The sequence below is a fragment of the Moschus berezovskii genome, chromosome 13 (assembly GCF_049115385.1).
Source record: "Moschus berezovskii isolate FMDL1 chromosome 13, NW_MosBer_1.0, whole genome shotgun sequence".
Classification (NCBI taxonomy): Eukaryota; Metazoa; Chordata; class Mammalia; order Artiodactyla; family Moschidae; genus Moschus; species Moschus berezovskii.
The window spans coordinates 71,327,795-71,342,290 of NC_142472.1; the positions used below are offsets into that span (position 1 = coordinate 71,327,795).

The 14,496-nt window shown below is 49.1% G+C and overlaps 1 protein-coding gene across 2 annotated transcripts; it reads right to left on the reverse strand.

Annotated features, from left to right (window-relative positions):
- Window positions 1-910: 910 nt before the first annotated feature.
- CBY2 (chibby family member 2) lies at window positions 911-14,097 on the reverse strand. 2 transcript variants are annotated; one of them, XM_055425989.2, is made up of 3 exons: window positions 14,023-14,097; window positions 13,648-13,728; window positions 911-2,244 (listed from the first exon to the last, which is right to left on the reverse strand). In XM_055425989.2, exons 1-3 carry the CDS (start codon window positions 14,095-14,097, stop codon window positions 1,033-1,035), a joined length of 1,368 nt encoding a protein of 455 aa, XP_055281964.1. In that variant the 3' UTR covers window positions 911-1,032. The 2 variants fall into 2 exon arrangements, with proteins under 2 accessions (XP_055281964.1, XP_088698983.1); XM_088842857.1 differs by lacking the exon at window positions 13,648-13,728.
- Window positions 14,098-14,496: the final 399 nt, after the last annotated feature.

Below are 14,496 nucleotides of genomic sequence, written 5' to 3' on the forward strand. Positions count from 1 at the left end.
AAAAAGCCAGATTCATAACTGCCAAAACTTGGAGGTAGCCAAGAAGTCCTTCAGTGGGTGAATGGATAAACACACTGCGGTACATTCAGACAACAGAACAGCATTCAGCATTAAAAAGAAATGAGCGATCCAGCCATGAAAAGACACTGAGGAGCCTTAAACACCTGCTGCTGAAGAGTCTGCCTACTGTACGATTCCAACTATATGACATTCTGGAAAAGGCAAAACCGTGGGGAACAGTAAAAAGATCAGTGGTTGCCAGGGGTAAGAGGTAGGGGAAGATGAATGAGCAGAGCACAAAGGAGTTGCAGGGCAGTGAATATGCTCTGTGTATTCATGGTGGATACATGTCATTACACACTTTACCCAAACCCATAGAATGTACGACACCCAGCATGAACCCCAGTGTAAGCCATGGCTTTGGATGATAGGCATGGGTCAGTGGAGGTTCATCAGTTGTAACCAGAGTACCCTCTGGGGGAGGGGAGGGGAGGCTGATAGTAGGGGAGGCTGTGGGGAGTGTGGAGGAGGGGATGTATGGAAATTCTCTGTACTTTGTGTTTCATTTTGCTGTGACCCTGGGCTATGCTGTCACTCAGTCAGGTCCAACTCTTTGTGACCCCATGGACTACAGCCCACCAGGCTCCTCTGTCTATGGGATTCTCCGGGCAAGACTACTAGAGTGGGTAGCTGTTCCCTTCTCGAGGGGATCCTCCTGACCCAGGGATCGAACCAGGGTCTCCTGCATTGCAGGCGGATTCTTTACCAGCTGAGCTACCAGGGAGCCTGCAAGTGCTCAAAACAAGAAAAAACAGACATAAAAACCACGAAAGAATGCAGAGCAGCCCATGTGGTTAGGCCCCAGCCTCCTCAGGTCTTTATTACTTCTCTGAATTGACCAGGCCGCTCATTTTGCTCTTGCACTGGGCACCCGCTGGTAGGGGCAGGCCAGACGCCCGTGGGGAAGGTGGGCGTTATGCGGTGGGGGCGCCCCAGCCCGGTGCCTCTGGGCGCCTGGGGAGGGGGGGAGCCTCAGACCCTGCTGGGCTTCTTGGGGTCCTTGCTTTTGGCGGGCATGAAGGCGTACAGCTCCTCGATGAGCATCTCCATCCGGGCGGTGACCTCGGTCACCGTGTCGATGACCAGCTTCTGCTGCAGCTTCAGCTTGTTGTTCTCCCACAGCGCCTTGTTCTCCTCCTGGAAGAGCCTGTGCTCCTCGCGCAGCGCGTGCAGGGCCCGGTTCTCCTCCTGCAGGAGCCGGTTCTCGTCGCGGAGGACCTGCAGACTCTGATTCTCTTCCCGCAGGGCCTGCAGCGCCCGGTTCATCTCCCGCAGCAGCTCCAGGGTCTGGCTGCCGTCGGGCAGGCCCGGGGCCCCCTTGCCCACCTCCTCCCCGGGCTGCGCCGACAGGGTGCTCACCATCTCCCGCAGGGCCCGGAGGGTCTTGGAGTCGTCCGGCGGGGCCGGGAGGCCCTTGGGCTCCTCGAAGGGGGACGGGAGGCCGGGGCCCGGGTCTGGCAGCAGCCCGTGGGGCTCCTCGTGGGGCGAGGAGATGGGCTTGATCTCCTCGGTCGAGGCGGTCTTCTCGTCGGGCTGAGCCCAGTAGGCCTTCCTCTGCTCCAGCAGCTGCTGCAGGGCGCGGTTCTCCTCGCGGAGGAGCTGCAGGGTGCTGTTCTCCCGGCCGCGGTGCGCCTGCAGCGCCGGCTCCTTCTTCGTCGCCTCCAGGGACGAGGCGTTGTCCTTGTGCAGCAGCGGCGACGAGGCCCGGCTGTCGTCGCGGCCCAGCGCGGCCTGGTGCTCCTCCCAGAAGACCTGCAGGATCTTGTTCTCCTTGCGGAGCATGCGGTTCTCCTCGCGCAGCGCGCGGTTCTCCTCGCGCAGCGTCTTGTTCTCCTGCAGCAGGCACTCCTTGGCCAGCCTCTTGTGGTGCAGCTTGTGGTGGAAGGACGAGGACGGGGAGAAGTAGGGCGACTGCAGCCGGCAGTTCTCGCTGACCCAGCGCCCGTCCTGGAAGACGAACATCTCGTCGCTGAGCTGCACCCGCGGCGGGTTGTAATCGAGCTCCAGGTCCGCCTGCGACGTGGGGCGCTCCATGGGGTCCAGGGGCACCGACGAGAAGCGGTTGAGTGGGTAGGAGTGCTGGCTGACCACCCGACGGCTCAGCCTGGGCAGGGCGGCCTGCCGGGCACAGCGAGGGGTGGGGTACAAGTTGTGGAGCCTCAGGAAGGGCTCGGCTGTGCCCCTCTGCGGGAAAGAACAGGGAAGCCCAGGGTTAGCTAAGAGAGGCTGACTGCACCCTAGGCCGGCTGACCACGGAAGAGACCCGAGACGCCACAAGAAACCCCGTCTGGGAGTCTGGACCGGCCACCGAGGGTGGTTTGCACTTGGCCCCGTTATTCGTGGCAGTTCTATTCTATGGTGGAGGTGGTGGTCACTCAGTTGGGTCTGACTCTTGTGACCCCATGGACTACAGCCTGCCAGGCTCCTCTGTCCATGGGATTCTCCAGGCAAGAATACTGGAGTGGGTTGCCATGCCCTCCTCCAGATTCTATTCTATAATGTCCCAGCAGATCCAGAATTAGCTAATATTGAACCAGGACTTGGGGGAGACACACAGTGTTAGGCTCCTGCCAACCTCCAGCGGGCCACGTTTTCCTCAACTGATCAATAGGCAACTTTTTCTTCTGTTGAAAGACACCTTATTTAAAATGCATTTTGATTCATTACCCTTGAACTTGGGGCCAACAGCACTGTAACTCATGCAGGAAGAAAGCTTACCTAACACAGGTGTTTTTTCCATAAGGGATATCACTGCCTTCTTGTGCTTTAAGGAGGACTAGACAGCACTTCAGCAGTATGTTTGAGGGCCATATTAGACAGAGAACTCACCAACAAAGAACACAAGAGTGTGAAAACAGTGACACAAAACCAACTGTGGGAGGACACTGCTTCATAGTCAGAGCTGAAACAAGAAGGCACCTAAACTGGAAATGTGTGCATCAGGTAACTCAAATCATTCACCCTTCTGTGAGTGTCCATGATAAACCACAAAAGTGCCACAAGTATTGATTTGGAGGTTGCAAACTAATTTCAATGAAAAAAATTTAGGCAAATTCACAAACATGGAATCTGTGAGTAATAAGAATCAACAATACAGCATGGAGGTAAAAGGCATTAATGCTGGGAGTCAACCACCTCTGAGTCCTGACCCGGTTATCTGATCAGTTACAAGAATATGGACAATTTATGTGAGTTACCAAGCTCTCAAAGTGGAGGAACTGCAGCTACTGCCTTGCTGCATAGAAATACTTTAGAATTAAAAGATAACGTATGAAAGCACTAAGCAGGAGCTCTCACACACCTGTCATCCTACAAGAAGAATAAACATCATTCTCCTGCTACCCCAGGTGGACCCATAACTGACATCGCCCTAACTGTCACTCAAATAACCCAAGATGGCAGGCCATTGCTAAGTCCCACCTTCTCCCTGGCCCTGTTCGGGCCCATCCTTCACTCTTCCCCACCCCTGAGTTTGTCCTGATAGCAGCTCCTTAAACTCCGACAAACACAGTGCTAGGCTCAAAACAGAGTCCTGCTGATAATTTTGGAAAGGAAAGGCGCCGCCACAGTCGTGTCACTGACCATGGGGGCTGAACATGTGGTAGCGAAGACATCAAAGGATGCCAAGGGATTCATAAAGAGGAATTCATGAGGGTGGCCATGCACCTCGAAACTGCCCCATAAAAAGAGGATCGGAGTCACAGAGCTTACCTCCGACAAACCAGGAGCAGTCGCATTTTTCAATACAGAGTCATCTCTGTATTTAAATGCAGATTTTGGAGCCTCTGCTTACAAGACTGATTCATACATTCAGTCGTTCATCTGAAACTACCTGTGTTTCTAACCAGCTCCCTTGGGCAATTCTGGCTTCCAGTGGTCAGAACTGTTCTGAGGGCTGTGGTGTTAGTCACTAGGTCGGGTCCAACTCTTTGCAACCTCATGGACTGTAGCCCACCAGGCTCCTCTGGAGTTCTCTGAGGGTTACACCAGGGCTAAACTAGGCCCAGAGGTCAAGATGGGGATCACACAGGTTCTTATCCTAGTTCTCTTGCTGATAGCATGAAACTAAAGAACTGGCTCACCTTCTCCGAGACCCAGATTTTCACTAGTACAAAAGAGAGTCAGACTCTGTGATCTTAAAAGCACCTTCCAACATTGAAAGTCAGCAAATGGTACCTGTAAAATGGAAATAATACCATGTGCCCTGCTTAGTTCACAGCACCATTACGAGGACTGAAAAGAGATAATGAATGCAAAAGTGTTTTTAAAACTGCCAGGTGCCATAGAAATGTAAGGTATTGTTGTCGAGAAAAGGAGATTTCACTAATGGAGGAATTCTGAGATGATTCATAAAGCAATGAACAGGTGGGATGCCTCCTGGAGAAGAGGTAACAATTGCAGCAATGAATTTAAATAAAAATAAGATCATGGGAGCTGCTTCTAAATACACCAAAAGCATTTCATCCAAGCACATCGCAAAGCTCTCCAAATATTAATTTCTCATTTCTTAGGTTATTTTCACAATTTTACAGATAGAGAAGATTGAAAACAAGTCAGGTTATTTGTATTATATATATTGATATATATATATATATAAGCATATAAGGAGATATATAATGTGTACAGTGTGTAAAGTTGGTTAGAATTCTTCAAGACCTAAAGAGCTGGATAAATAGAAGGCACAGTTCTATGCTGTTAACTTTGCAATAAGCACATGTCATTAACTTTGTAAGGATGTGCTTAATCTTCCAGAGAGCAAGGGTGCAGGGACATTCTGCGATCAGCACATTATTTACTTGAAATAAATCCAGCCTCAGTAGTTTTCATCTTTCTCAACTGGAGAAGCACCCTGGCTCTTGGGGCTGAACCTATGATCCGCATGAATCCCACTGTGAAGAGCCCAGACCATTTCTTGTAAACTGAAGGTGCCTTGATCCCAGAGTGAATAAGGAGTCAGAGGTCATCTTCATCCTCAAAGGGTGAGGCAATAGAGGCCTCCATCTCAGTAGTAACATCCTGCTCTCGAGGATGTTATTATGGAAAATGTAGTTTTAGTCAATGATTTATATTTCCATCATGACAAAGAAAGGGAAGTTTTGTGCTAGACCCTGAGCTGAGTGATCCATCCACTGAATTCATTTAATCCTCACAACACTGATTTAATAAGGTGTTACTATTATTCCCATTTTACAGATGGATAGACTGAAACTCAGAGAAGTTAAATAACCAGCACAAGTTCTACTCACTAAGTCACAAATCTAGTTCTGGTTCCCTGGAATTATTTATTTGAAGCACACATATGGGAAATCTCTATGAATTTAGCAAAGGGCTTTCAGTACTTGGGGACTTTTTATTATGGAAAATTCCAAATGTATACAAAAAGAGAGAGGACAGTCTAATACATCTCCATGTATCCATCGCCCAACTTCAGCGGTTATCAAGTCAAGGCCACACTTGTTTCATCTGTAACATCATCCAATTTCAGAACCACTCTTCTGCCACTGGGTTATTTCAAAGCATAGACATTGTGTTGTTTTATCCATAAATACATCAATGGGCATTTTTTAAGCAAAACCACAATACCATTATCTTCCCTTTAAAATTTAACAATGATCCCTTAATGTCAACAAATACTGATTCAAATTTCCCCAACTGTCTCATTTCTTTTTTACGGTTGATTTTTATCAAAAGGATACTCTTTCTGATCCAACTGAACAACCAAAGAGAAATCACTGGTGCTTTATACATTCACAGGATCCTTCACGACCTTGAAATTCTCCTACTTAGTCAGCTGCCTGTATTTTATATCCACGTCCTGAACTGGGTAGCCAAGGGATTTCCAGCTATCCCCTCAACATAAAGGCACTAAATAGAAAACACATGGGTGGCAGACCCCTAGTAGTGGACAGTCTGGGTTATTTGGGCCCTTGCCCTTATGCACGGCACTGCGTGGCCTCAGTCACATCCTCTCACCCTCTGACCTTGGTCTGCACTTCTGTGTAATGGAAAGGTCAGCGGCGTTATCTCTAAACACCCTCTTGTCTAACTTTCTCTGGTGCAAGGGATCTAAGTCTGTAAACTGGCACTGCCGTGACCCCAGCAGTCCTCTTTTATCAACCTGGCTTACACCGAGTCCTCTTCCTTACGTGGCCAACAGTTCCTAAGCAGACCCTGTGCTGTCTCTGTCTCATGCCTGGTAACCTAATCCAGAAAACACTGATGGACTAATAGGTCTGCTTTACCTTCTTAGCCAAGAGAACAAACCCTCCTCTTAGGACTAAGTCTTTCTGCTCTTCCTCTTCTCCCACACAGGACCCAGAAGGTGGCCCAGTCTAGCATCGTTTCAGGGCCTAGTTTCTTAGATGAAACACTTATTTAAAAAATTTGATAGTCATATATTTATTTTAATGGGTATTAGGAAAATATACCTATTTTTATCAAACCCACAATCCTATAAAAGACGCTTGCTCCTTGGAAGGAAAGTTATGACCAACCTAGATAGTATATTAAAAAGCAGAGACATTACTTTGCCCACAAAGGTCCATCTAATCAAGGCTATGGTTTTTCCCGTGGTCATGTATGGATGTGAGAGTTGGACTGTGAAGAAGGCTGATCGCCGAAGAATTGATGCTTTTGAACTGTGGTGCTGGAGAAGACTCTTCAGAGTCCCTTGGGCTGCAAGGAGATCCAACCAGTCCATCCTAAAGGAGATCAATCCTGGGTGTTCATTGGAAGGACTGATGCTAAAGCTGAAACTCCAATACTTTGGCCACCTCATGCAAAGAGTTGGCTCACTGGAAAAGACTCTGATGCTGGGAGGGATTGAGGGCAGAAGGAGTAGGGGATGACAGAGAATGAGATGGCTGGATGGCATCACCGATTCGATGGACATGAATTTGAATGAACTCCAAGAGTTGGTGATGGACAGGGAGGCCTGGCGTGCTGTGATTCATGGGGTCGCAAAGAGTCGGACACGACTGAGCGACTGAACTGAACTGATGGATAGGATTAGGATAAGCCAAAACAGAGCAACTTCTGTTCTCTTTCTGAAAACGAGAGGATGTAAAGAAAAACAACAAATAAACAGGCATCTCAGATATACCAAGCATCATGTTTAAATTCTGGGAAGATGCTGAAGCAAGACAAATTCTTTCTTTCCCATATTTCCCTGATTCTAATCAGACCTAACTGGACCTAGTCCGCAAAGGAAAGCCCTTTTTTGGCCTCGTGCAAACTCCTCACCCTAATCAATTCCTTAAACATTCTTGCACCAAATCTTCCTCCACATTTATATCAATGAATCAACTAATGCTAATTGGGCATTAGTTCTCAGACCTGCCCTCAGGGAATTTCCAGTCAATTTGAAACTCAATGCATCAGCACCAACTATTTCTTGGTGTAAAACCATTAATTCTGATAGTAAAGTATGGGGCACAGAGGATTGGACATCATAAAACTAAAGAGAGTCCCAGCTCTGTGCTGTAAGTTCATGGCCTTTACAAAATCACTTGACTTCTCTGCCTCAGTTTCCATATCGAGAAAACGTGGGCGCTAGCATGATTCAGAGCCGCCCTCTATGTTTGTGCAGGCTGTACAATGTCCAACTCTAGAGGATGCCATCCACAACTGGTGTTGCAGTGCACAACCTGTGCAACAGTCCACAGCCATTTTACTAACATCTGCCCTATTTGTTTCAGAGGTTTTGTTGTAGAGTTCAAAAATAAATGGAGAATATGTGACATCTTCTTTGTTTATAGGGAGCTTCAGACATGCAAGAACAGTGACTGTGCATTCAGAAGAGAAGTTGCTTTAGCTTTTCCTTCAGTTGTATAGAACAAGGTAAAGGAAGTAACACAGAATGACTACTGTGTGATGATATGCTAACTGACTTCCATATTTATACGTAATACCTTACCAAAAAGAGCTACCATGGGTCTACTGGAGCTCACGTGGCCAGCAAAGATTTAAAACCAGGATATCTGACTCCAGACTGCACGCTCACTCTAGCTCTTCACAATGCTCCGATATTTTATTCTGCATGTGTTATGTTTTCACTACTTTGCAGTGGTTTTCATACGCCCTGTCCCATCTTCTCCCCAGATGAATAAATTGTAATTCTCTTAGCACAGGCACCTGCCTCTTACTCTTTTGACATCCCTAGTTCTGGAAATCAGAGCAACACGTTTCACGTACAGTGGCGGTATAATGAGTCCTTGCCAATGCACTCATCAACCGAAGTGCCCTGAAGAGGGAGGAGGATCTAATAGGTTGAACTACACAACACTGTTACACCATACTATTTTGGGCCCTCCAAAGTAATGCTCTAGTTTGCCTTAATATTTTTAGTCTGTTTGGTAAAGCCATATCCACATTTCAATTCACATTTTAAATTGCAGAGCAGTTGCATCACGGGGCTTCCACCCATGTCCACCTACATAGCCCTTAAAGGAAGCTGCCCTCCACACACAAGCTTGCTGGTTGTCCATGTCACCATCTTGAACCTATAATCCAATGAGGGTTCAGTTCAGTTCAGTCTCTCAGTCGTGTCCGACTCTTTGCGACCCCATGAATCACAGCACGCCAGGCCTCCCTGTCCATCACCAACTCCTGGAGTTCACTCGAACTCATGTCCATCGAGTGGGTGATGCCATCCAGCCATCTCATTCTCTGTCGTCCCCTTCTCCTCCTGCCCCCAATCCCTCCCAGCATCAGAGTCTTTTCCAGTGAGTCAACTCTTCGCATGAGGTGGCCAAAGTATTGCAGTTTCAGCTTTAGCATCAGTCTTTCCAATGAACACCCAGGACTGATCTCCTTTAGGATGGACTGGTTGGATCTCCTTGCAGCCCAAGGGACTCTCAAGAGTCTTCTCCAACACCACAGTACAAAAGCATCAATTCTTCGGCGCTCAGCTTTCTTCAGGGTAGAGGCCTCAAATTCCCAGTAACTTTGGGCTTAAAAGTCCCATCTTCGGCTGCTCCTGTGAAAGTCATTTAGATTCTCTGAAAGTCACCTCAGTGTTGCTGCTCTGACTACTGCCAGGGGTTACTGTGAGAGGCCAAGAAAGTGGTTGCTAAGGTGTCATCAAGACCAAACAGAGGGCCAGTTCTCCTGGTAAAGTTTAACTGTTCCTGGCCTTAAACACTAAAGCAAATCCTAAATGTCTTTCTTTATGAAAGAACTTGACAAAAAGTGAGTGTCTGCAAGCACTCAAGGCACTTGAGGTACCAAATCCCAGACCCCCCTAGCTGATGTCTGAAGCCAGCTCCTTCTCAGTAGGTCTCCTCAACCAGTGGTTTCACAGGCTTGGTTTCAGGGGCCAAACTAATCTTCCCCTGGGGTCACTGAGCCCTGAACGAGAGGTCTGGGCCAATTAAAAGCCCCTGGAACATCCCTCAAGGTTCTCTTCAGCCTCGGAGGTGGGGTCTCCGGCAGCATGACCCAAACCCCCAGCACAGCCTGGCCCTGTTTCCAAGAAAGAAAGGACAGTTTCTTCTTTGACATGTAGGACATGCCTTCATAGGTGGGAGAGGAGAAGCGGGGGGCTTCTTCATGGGAGCACGGGATACAGGAAGGAAGCAGGAGGGGGCAATGAGGGGCCGTGGGGCTCATCATGCTTTCCATCGGGTCACTTTTGTTAGGAAGGTGACCCAGAGACTCTGCCCTCGGGAGCAAAGTGCTCCCGGCTGTGATCTAAGGAAGGTGCATGAGTGCTCAGGATGCAGGAAGGGCCCTGGGTACCGAGAGCTCCCACTCAGACGCCTGAATCCCACCTCTGGTTGAGCTCCATCCTTAGCATCAGGCCTGGGCTTCCCTGGTGGCTCAGATGGTAAAGAATCCGCCTGCAATGCAGGAGAGCCGGGTTCCATCCCTGCGTCTGGAAGATCCCCTGGAGAAGGGAATGGCCACCCACTCCAGTAGTCTTGCCCAGACAATCCCATGGACAGACGAGCCTGCGGGCTACAGTCCATAGGGTTGCCGAGTAGCAAACATGACTGAGCGACTAACACTTTCCCTTTTCACTCTTTATCCTTCTCCCCAGCATCCCTTTTTAAAATACATATGGTCCTGGAAGGAAAATGTATGAAGTCACCAACTACATGCTCCGATCAGATCACCAGCCTCCTGTGTGGCAAACGGAGACCACACAGGAGGGATGGCGGCTGGAAAAGGGGGCAGGGCTAAGGGCAGAGGGGAGGTGATAAGAACAAAGCGGCTTTCTGAAGCTAAGGGGTGTCTAAGGAACAGGACCTTCGGGAATGGAGCTTTTGAGGTTGCTGGTCTCCCATCTGAAGAGTTGGGGAACAGAACTGGACAGTGACTTGCCAGTTTAGTTGCCATGCACTAAGATTCTCTGCACTTCCAGAGAAGTATGGTCACCACAGACCAGAAGAGATATCCAGATGCCCTCAGCAGACTCCAAGTCTGTTGACCAAGTTTTTTAAAGCCCTGCTTTTGCCAGCATTACTGAGGGTTATGGTCAGAGAACATTCAGCCCTCTGGGGTTACGTTTCAAGCCTGCGGAAGCTGAGACCCAGAATATGCTGGAAGGAAAGGCAGCTGCTGCTGCTAAGTCGCTTCAGTCGTGTCTGACTCTGTGCGACCCCATAGATGGCAGCCCACCAGACTCCTCTGTCCCTGGGATTCTCCAGATCTGCCACTAATTTTCAGATCAGGTGACAAGGCTGAGTATCACGATCATATGCTTAAATCAACTCCGCTCCCAAGTGCCATGAGAAAGTCAATGTTGGTTTTAATAAATGCTAACAGATAAATGCATAAATTTAATAAATGCTAACAGATAAAGCTGAGCACCGAAGAACTGATGCTTTTGAACTGTGGTGTTGGAGAAGACTCTTGAGAGTCCCTTGGACTGCAAGGAGATCCAATCAGTCCATTCTAGAGGAGATCAATTCTGGGTGTTCATTGGAAGGACTGATGCTAAAGCTGAAACTGCAATACTTTGGCCACCTCATGTGACGAGTTGACTCACTGGAAAAGATTCTGATGCTGGGAAAGGTTGGGGGAGGGAGGAGAAGGGGACGACAGAGAATGAGATGGCTGGATTGCATTACCGACTCTGTGGACATGAGTTTGAGTGAACTCCGGGAGTTGGTGATGGACAGGGAGGCCTGGCATGCTGTGATTCATGGGGTCGTGGAGAGTCGGACACGACTGAGCGACTGAACTGAACTGAACAGATAAGAGGATAATTCACAGGTCAATGTAATTGGTTTTGATAGAATCCTAACACTAACAGCAAAGAGACTAAAGATGTCCTCTGTCATTATATGTGGTAGTTTTAGCTAATTGTTTAACACAGAATCTTCTGAAATCTTCCTCCTAACACTTTTTCAAACTGGCAGAGGTACAGGCATTGTCAGCCACAGATTCTATAGCTTCTAAAGAACAAACCCAAACAAAGGGGATTGAGAAAAGGCAACAGAGAGGGACAAGGCGGGGCCCTGGAGGGGCGATGGGACCCCATTCTGACCTGGTGAGGATCCTTCATTAACAATCTCGCAGGAGACAGTTCCATTATGAGGTTCACAGAGAGCGCTCACTGGGAAAACAGGAATGCTGCGGAGAACTGAACCGTAATGTACAAAAGGATCCGGGGGGCAAGGGAGGTGGGGGGGCGGCACGCAGAGAACTTGGGAAGGAAGTAACTTGGGAAGGCTGGCAAGTTAATGTGCTGGAGAGAAACAGATTAGAAAACACAAATATTTACTGTGAGGAAGGAAAACTGGAAATCAATAAGACCAGAAAAGACCTAAGGGTGATAACAAATAGAGAATCAGAGACATTTGCAATGCAAATGAGAAGTGTTCAGGCAGGGTTGGTAGCTGGGGCGGCCAGAGGCACTTTCTGGAGACCCAGAGCTGCTCCTGCAATTCCTTCTCGAAACAAATGGTCTCAAAACCAGAACGAAGCAGAATGTGGCAGATTCGTGCAGGGAGCTCCGGGGCTTGGCAGTTAAGATGGGGGGAGGGGAGGCACCATCTCCTAAGAGCCAGGGAAGAAGCAGCCATCATGTGCCCAGCTTGTGGCCGAGGACATGGGCACTGACCTGGCTTCAAGCCTCTAACTCCAGCTCCGCCATTACTAGTGGACTTGCTGAGGTTCCCTGTTCCCCGGTCCTTTCCAACCTCTCCCTCGCTCTGCATGGCCCAGGGCCCCGGCAGGAACGAACCAGTGCTCACTCTCCTTTCCCCTCTTGTTGCCCACATCAATCCTTCCCCTGCTACCAGCCGAAGCCTCTCCTTTGGGGAGGTCCAGTCAGCACACTGGTCCCTCTCACTGCCCATTCAGATCATCTAAACGTACAGGTGCCCCTTTACCCCCAGAGAGAAGGAAATGGCAACCCACTCCAGTACTCTTGCCTGGAGAATCCCATGGACAGAGGAGCCTGGCAGGGCTACAGTCCATGGGGTCGCAGAGAGTCGGACATGACTGAGCGGCTGAGCACACTTCCCCCAGAGTGTGCCCAGCGCATCCTGGCAGGGGTCTGGAGCCTGACTCAGGACTTGTGCCCCTCTGATGTGCCCTTGAGGCTCATCTGCCCGTGTGTGGCAGAGGCAGCAGGCTGTCCTGTAATCTCATGCCTCCAAGACCCCACTGCGGAGCCAGCCCTCTTCCCACACATCCCTGGACAGAGCGTTCAGATCGTTACCTCTGCGCTGGACTCCTCCACCCTACATTTCAGCCCCTCTGGTTGCACCGCCATGATCTTCCACCAGGGCCTTAGGTGACTCTGGAGAAGCAAGGCTGCCCCCTTTGTGACATAGCAGTAGAAACAATCCAATCAGGAGGACCCCTCCTGGGAAACGGCTGCTTAGCAGGAGGAGAACTGAGAATGTCCAGCCCGTCACCCGTTCGCTGGCCTCCATTCTGACCCCCTCAGGCTCATCCCCCTTACGCTCTGTCTCTGGTATACAGCAGGCCCTAATTCTCCTGACCCCTCCACAGGACCCCACACCCCTTGGTCCATGTCCCTGGTTCATGGGTTCAGTCCTATGGCCTTGATCCCAAGTCTCAGTTCTAATTCTCTCCCCAGAAGTCCAGAGTAGTTGCACAATGTGCGTGTGTGCTGAGTCACCTCAGTCATGTCCGACTCTTTACAACCCTCTGGTCTGTAGCCCGTTAGGCTCCTCTGTCCATGGGATTTCCAAGGCAAGAATACTGGAGTGGGTTGCCATTTCCTCCTCCAGGGGATCTTCCACACCCAGGGATCGAACCCACATCTCTTAGGTCTCTCGCATTAGCAGACGGGCTCTTTACCACTAATGCCCCTGGTGGTAAAGAAGCTCCAAACGATCTAATTTTGAAAAGACTGTCACAGAAACTTCTAGTGGTCGGGCTGGACAGTCTTACCAGATCACCGAACCCACCCCACTCATTTGACGAGAAACCCAAGACTCCGAGTGACTAAGTGGACTCCCCCCGGCACACAGCTGGCTTGCAGCTGACCTACAGCTAGAATCTGACGCCCTGGCTACTGTTGTCCTGCAGTATCTTGCTAGAGCTTGGAAAGAGGAGGGTTATTCAGGCCAAAACTGAGAGGTTACAGCCTTCTGTGTTTATCCCTACCTGAGGTAGAACCACATTGATGGGAATTTCTAGGTTTTCAGATCTGGTATCTCTTTTTCTTGTAAAATTTGGTCTCGAGTGCTGTGGAAAAGAGAAAATAGGCAGATTTCTGTTTTCCAGCCCATCGTCTGAGCCTCAGCTGCTCAACTGCGAAACACAGGACTTCCTACTATTCACTTCTCCCCTCCTGTTAATTCTGTACGTTATGAGAATGTGAAGGTGGTATCTGATAAGATGCTTCATCAATCTCTGAACATAAATTAAGTCAGGTTTTATACTTGATGACAAAGCCTTCTGAAAGTCTTTGGAGCAGAGGTCCCTATACCTACTGCCTTTTCTAAGATTACTATTTCTAGCTCAAGGAAAAAACCATACCAACGTTAGGTGCCAGGTATAGGTCCTGTGCAGAAGTTGGTCACCAAAACACTCAGAACATTCCAGAGGTGACATCACAAAACAATATGGTCTTTTTCAAGGCTCATGGTGTCTCTCTGAGCGTCACAGGTGGGAATGAGGGGTCTGCTGGCCAGGCATCTGCTTGTGTCCACCTGGCCGGTTAGGGTCAGTGTGACACACAATAGCCCAAACACTGGACCCCTGTTTGGTCATCCTGGCTGACATGTGCATCTCCACTGCCAGGCTGGACTGAGACCCCTTTCCTGTCTCCAGAGGTGGCACCTTCTACTTGGATTACTCAAGAAGGAAGAAACCCACATTGAACTCTTCCCAGACCAAGAGAAAAAAAAAAATGGAGTCTGAGATGTTTTCTGACACCAACGCATTCTTCAATTCTCTGACAACCACTGGAGGTCCTACAATTCGATTCTGACACACCCTACCTGGCATTAA

Excerpts from the sequence above, each read along its gene's own strand:
- CBY2 (XM_055425989.2), bottom strand. The coding sequence starts at position 14,097 with ATGTCACCTCTGGAATGTTCTGAGTGTTTTGGTGACCAACTTCTGCAC. Across the intron at positions 13,729-14,022 it reads ATACCTGGCACCTAACGTTG|CACTCGAGACCAAATTTTAC; the intron begins GTATGGTTTTTT and ends TCTTTTCCACAG. Across the intron at positions 2,245-13,647 it reads TCAATGTGGTTCTACCTCAG|AGGGGCACAGCCGAGCCCTT; the intron begins GTAGGGATAAAC and ends TCTTTCCCGCAG.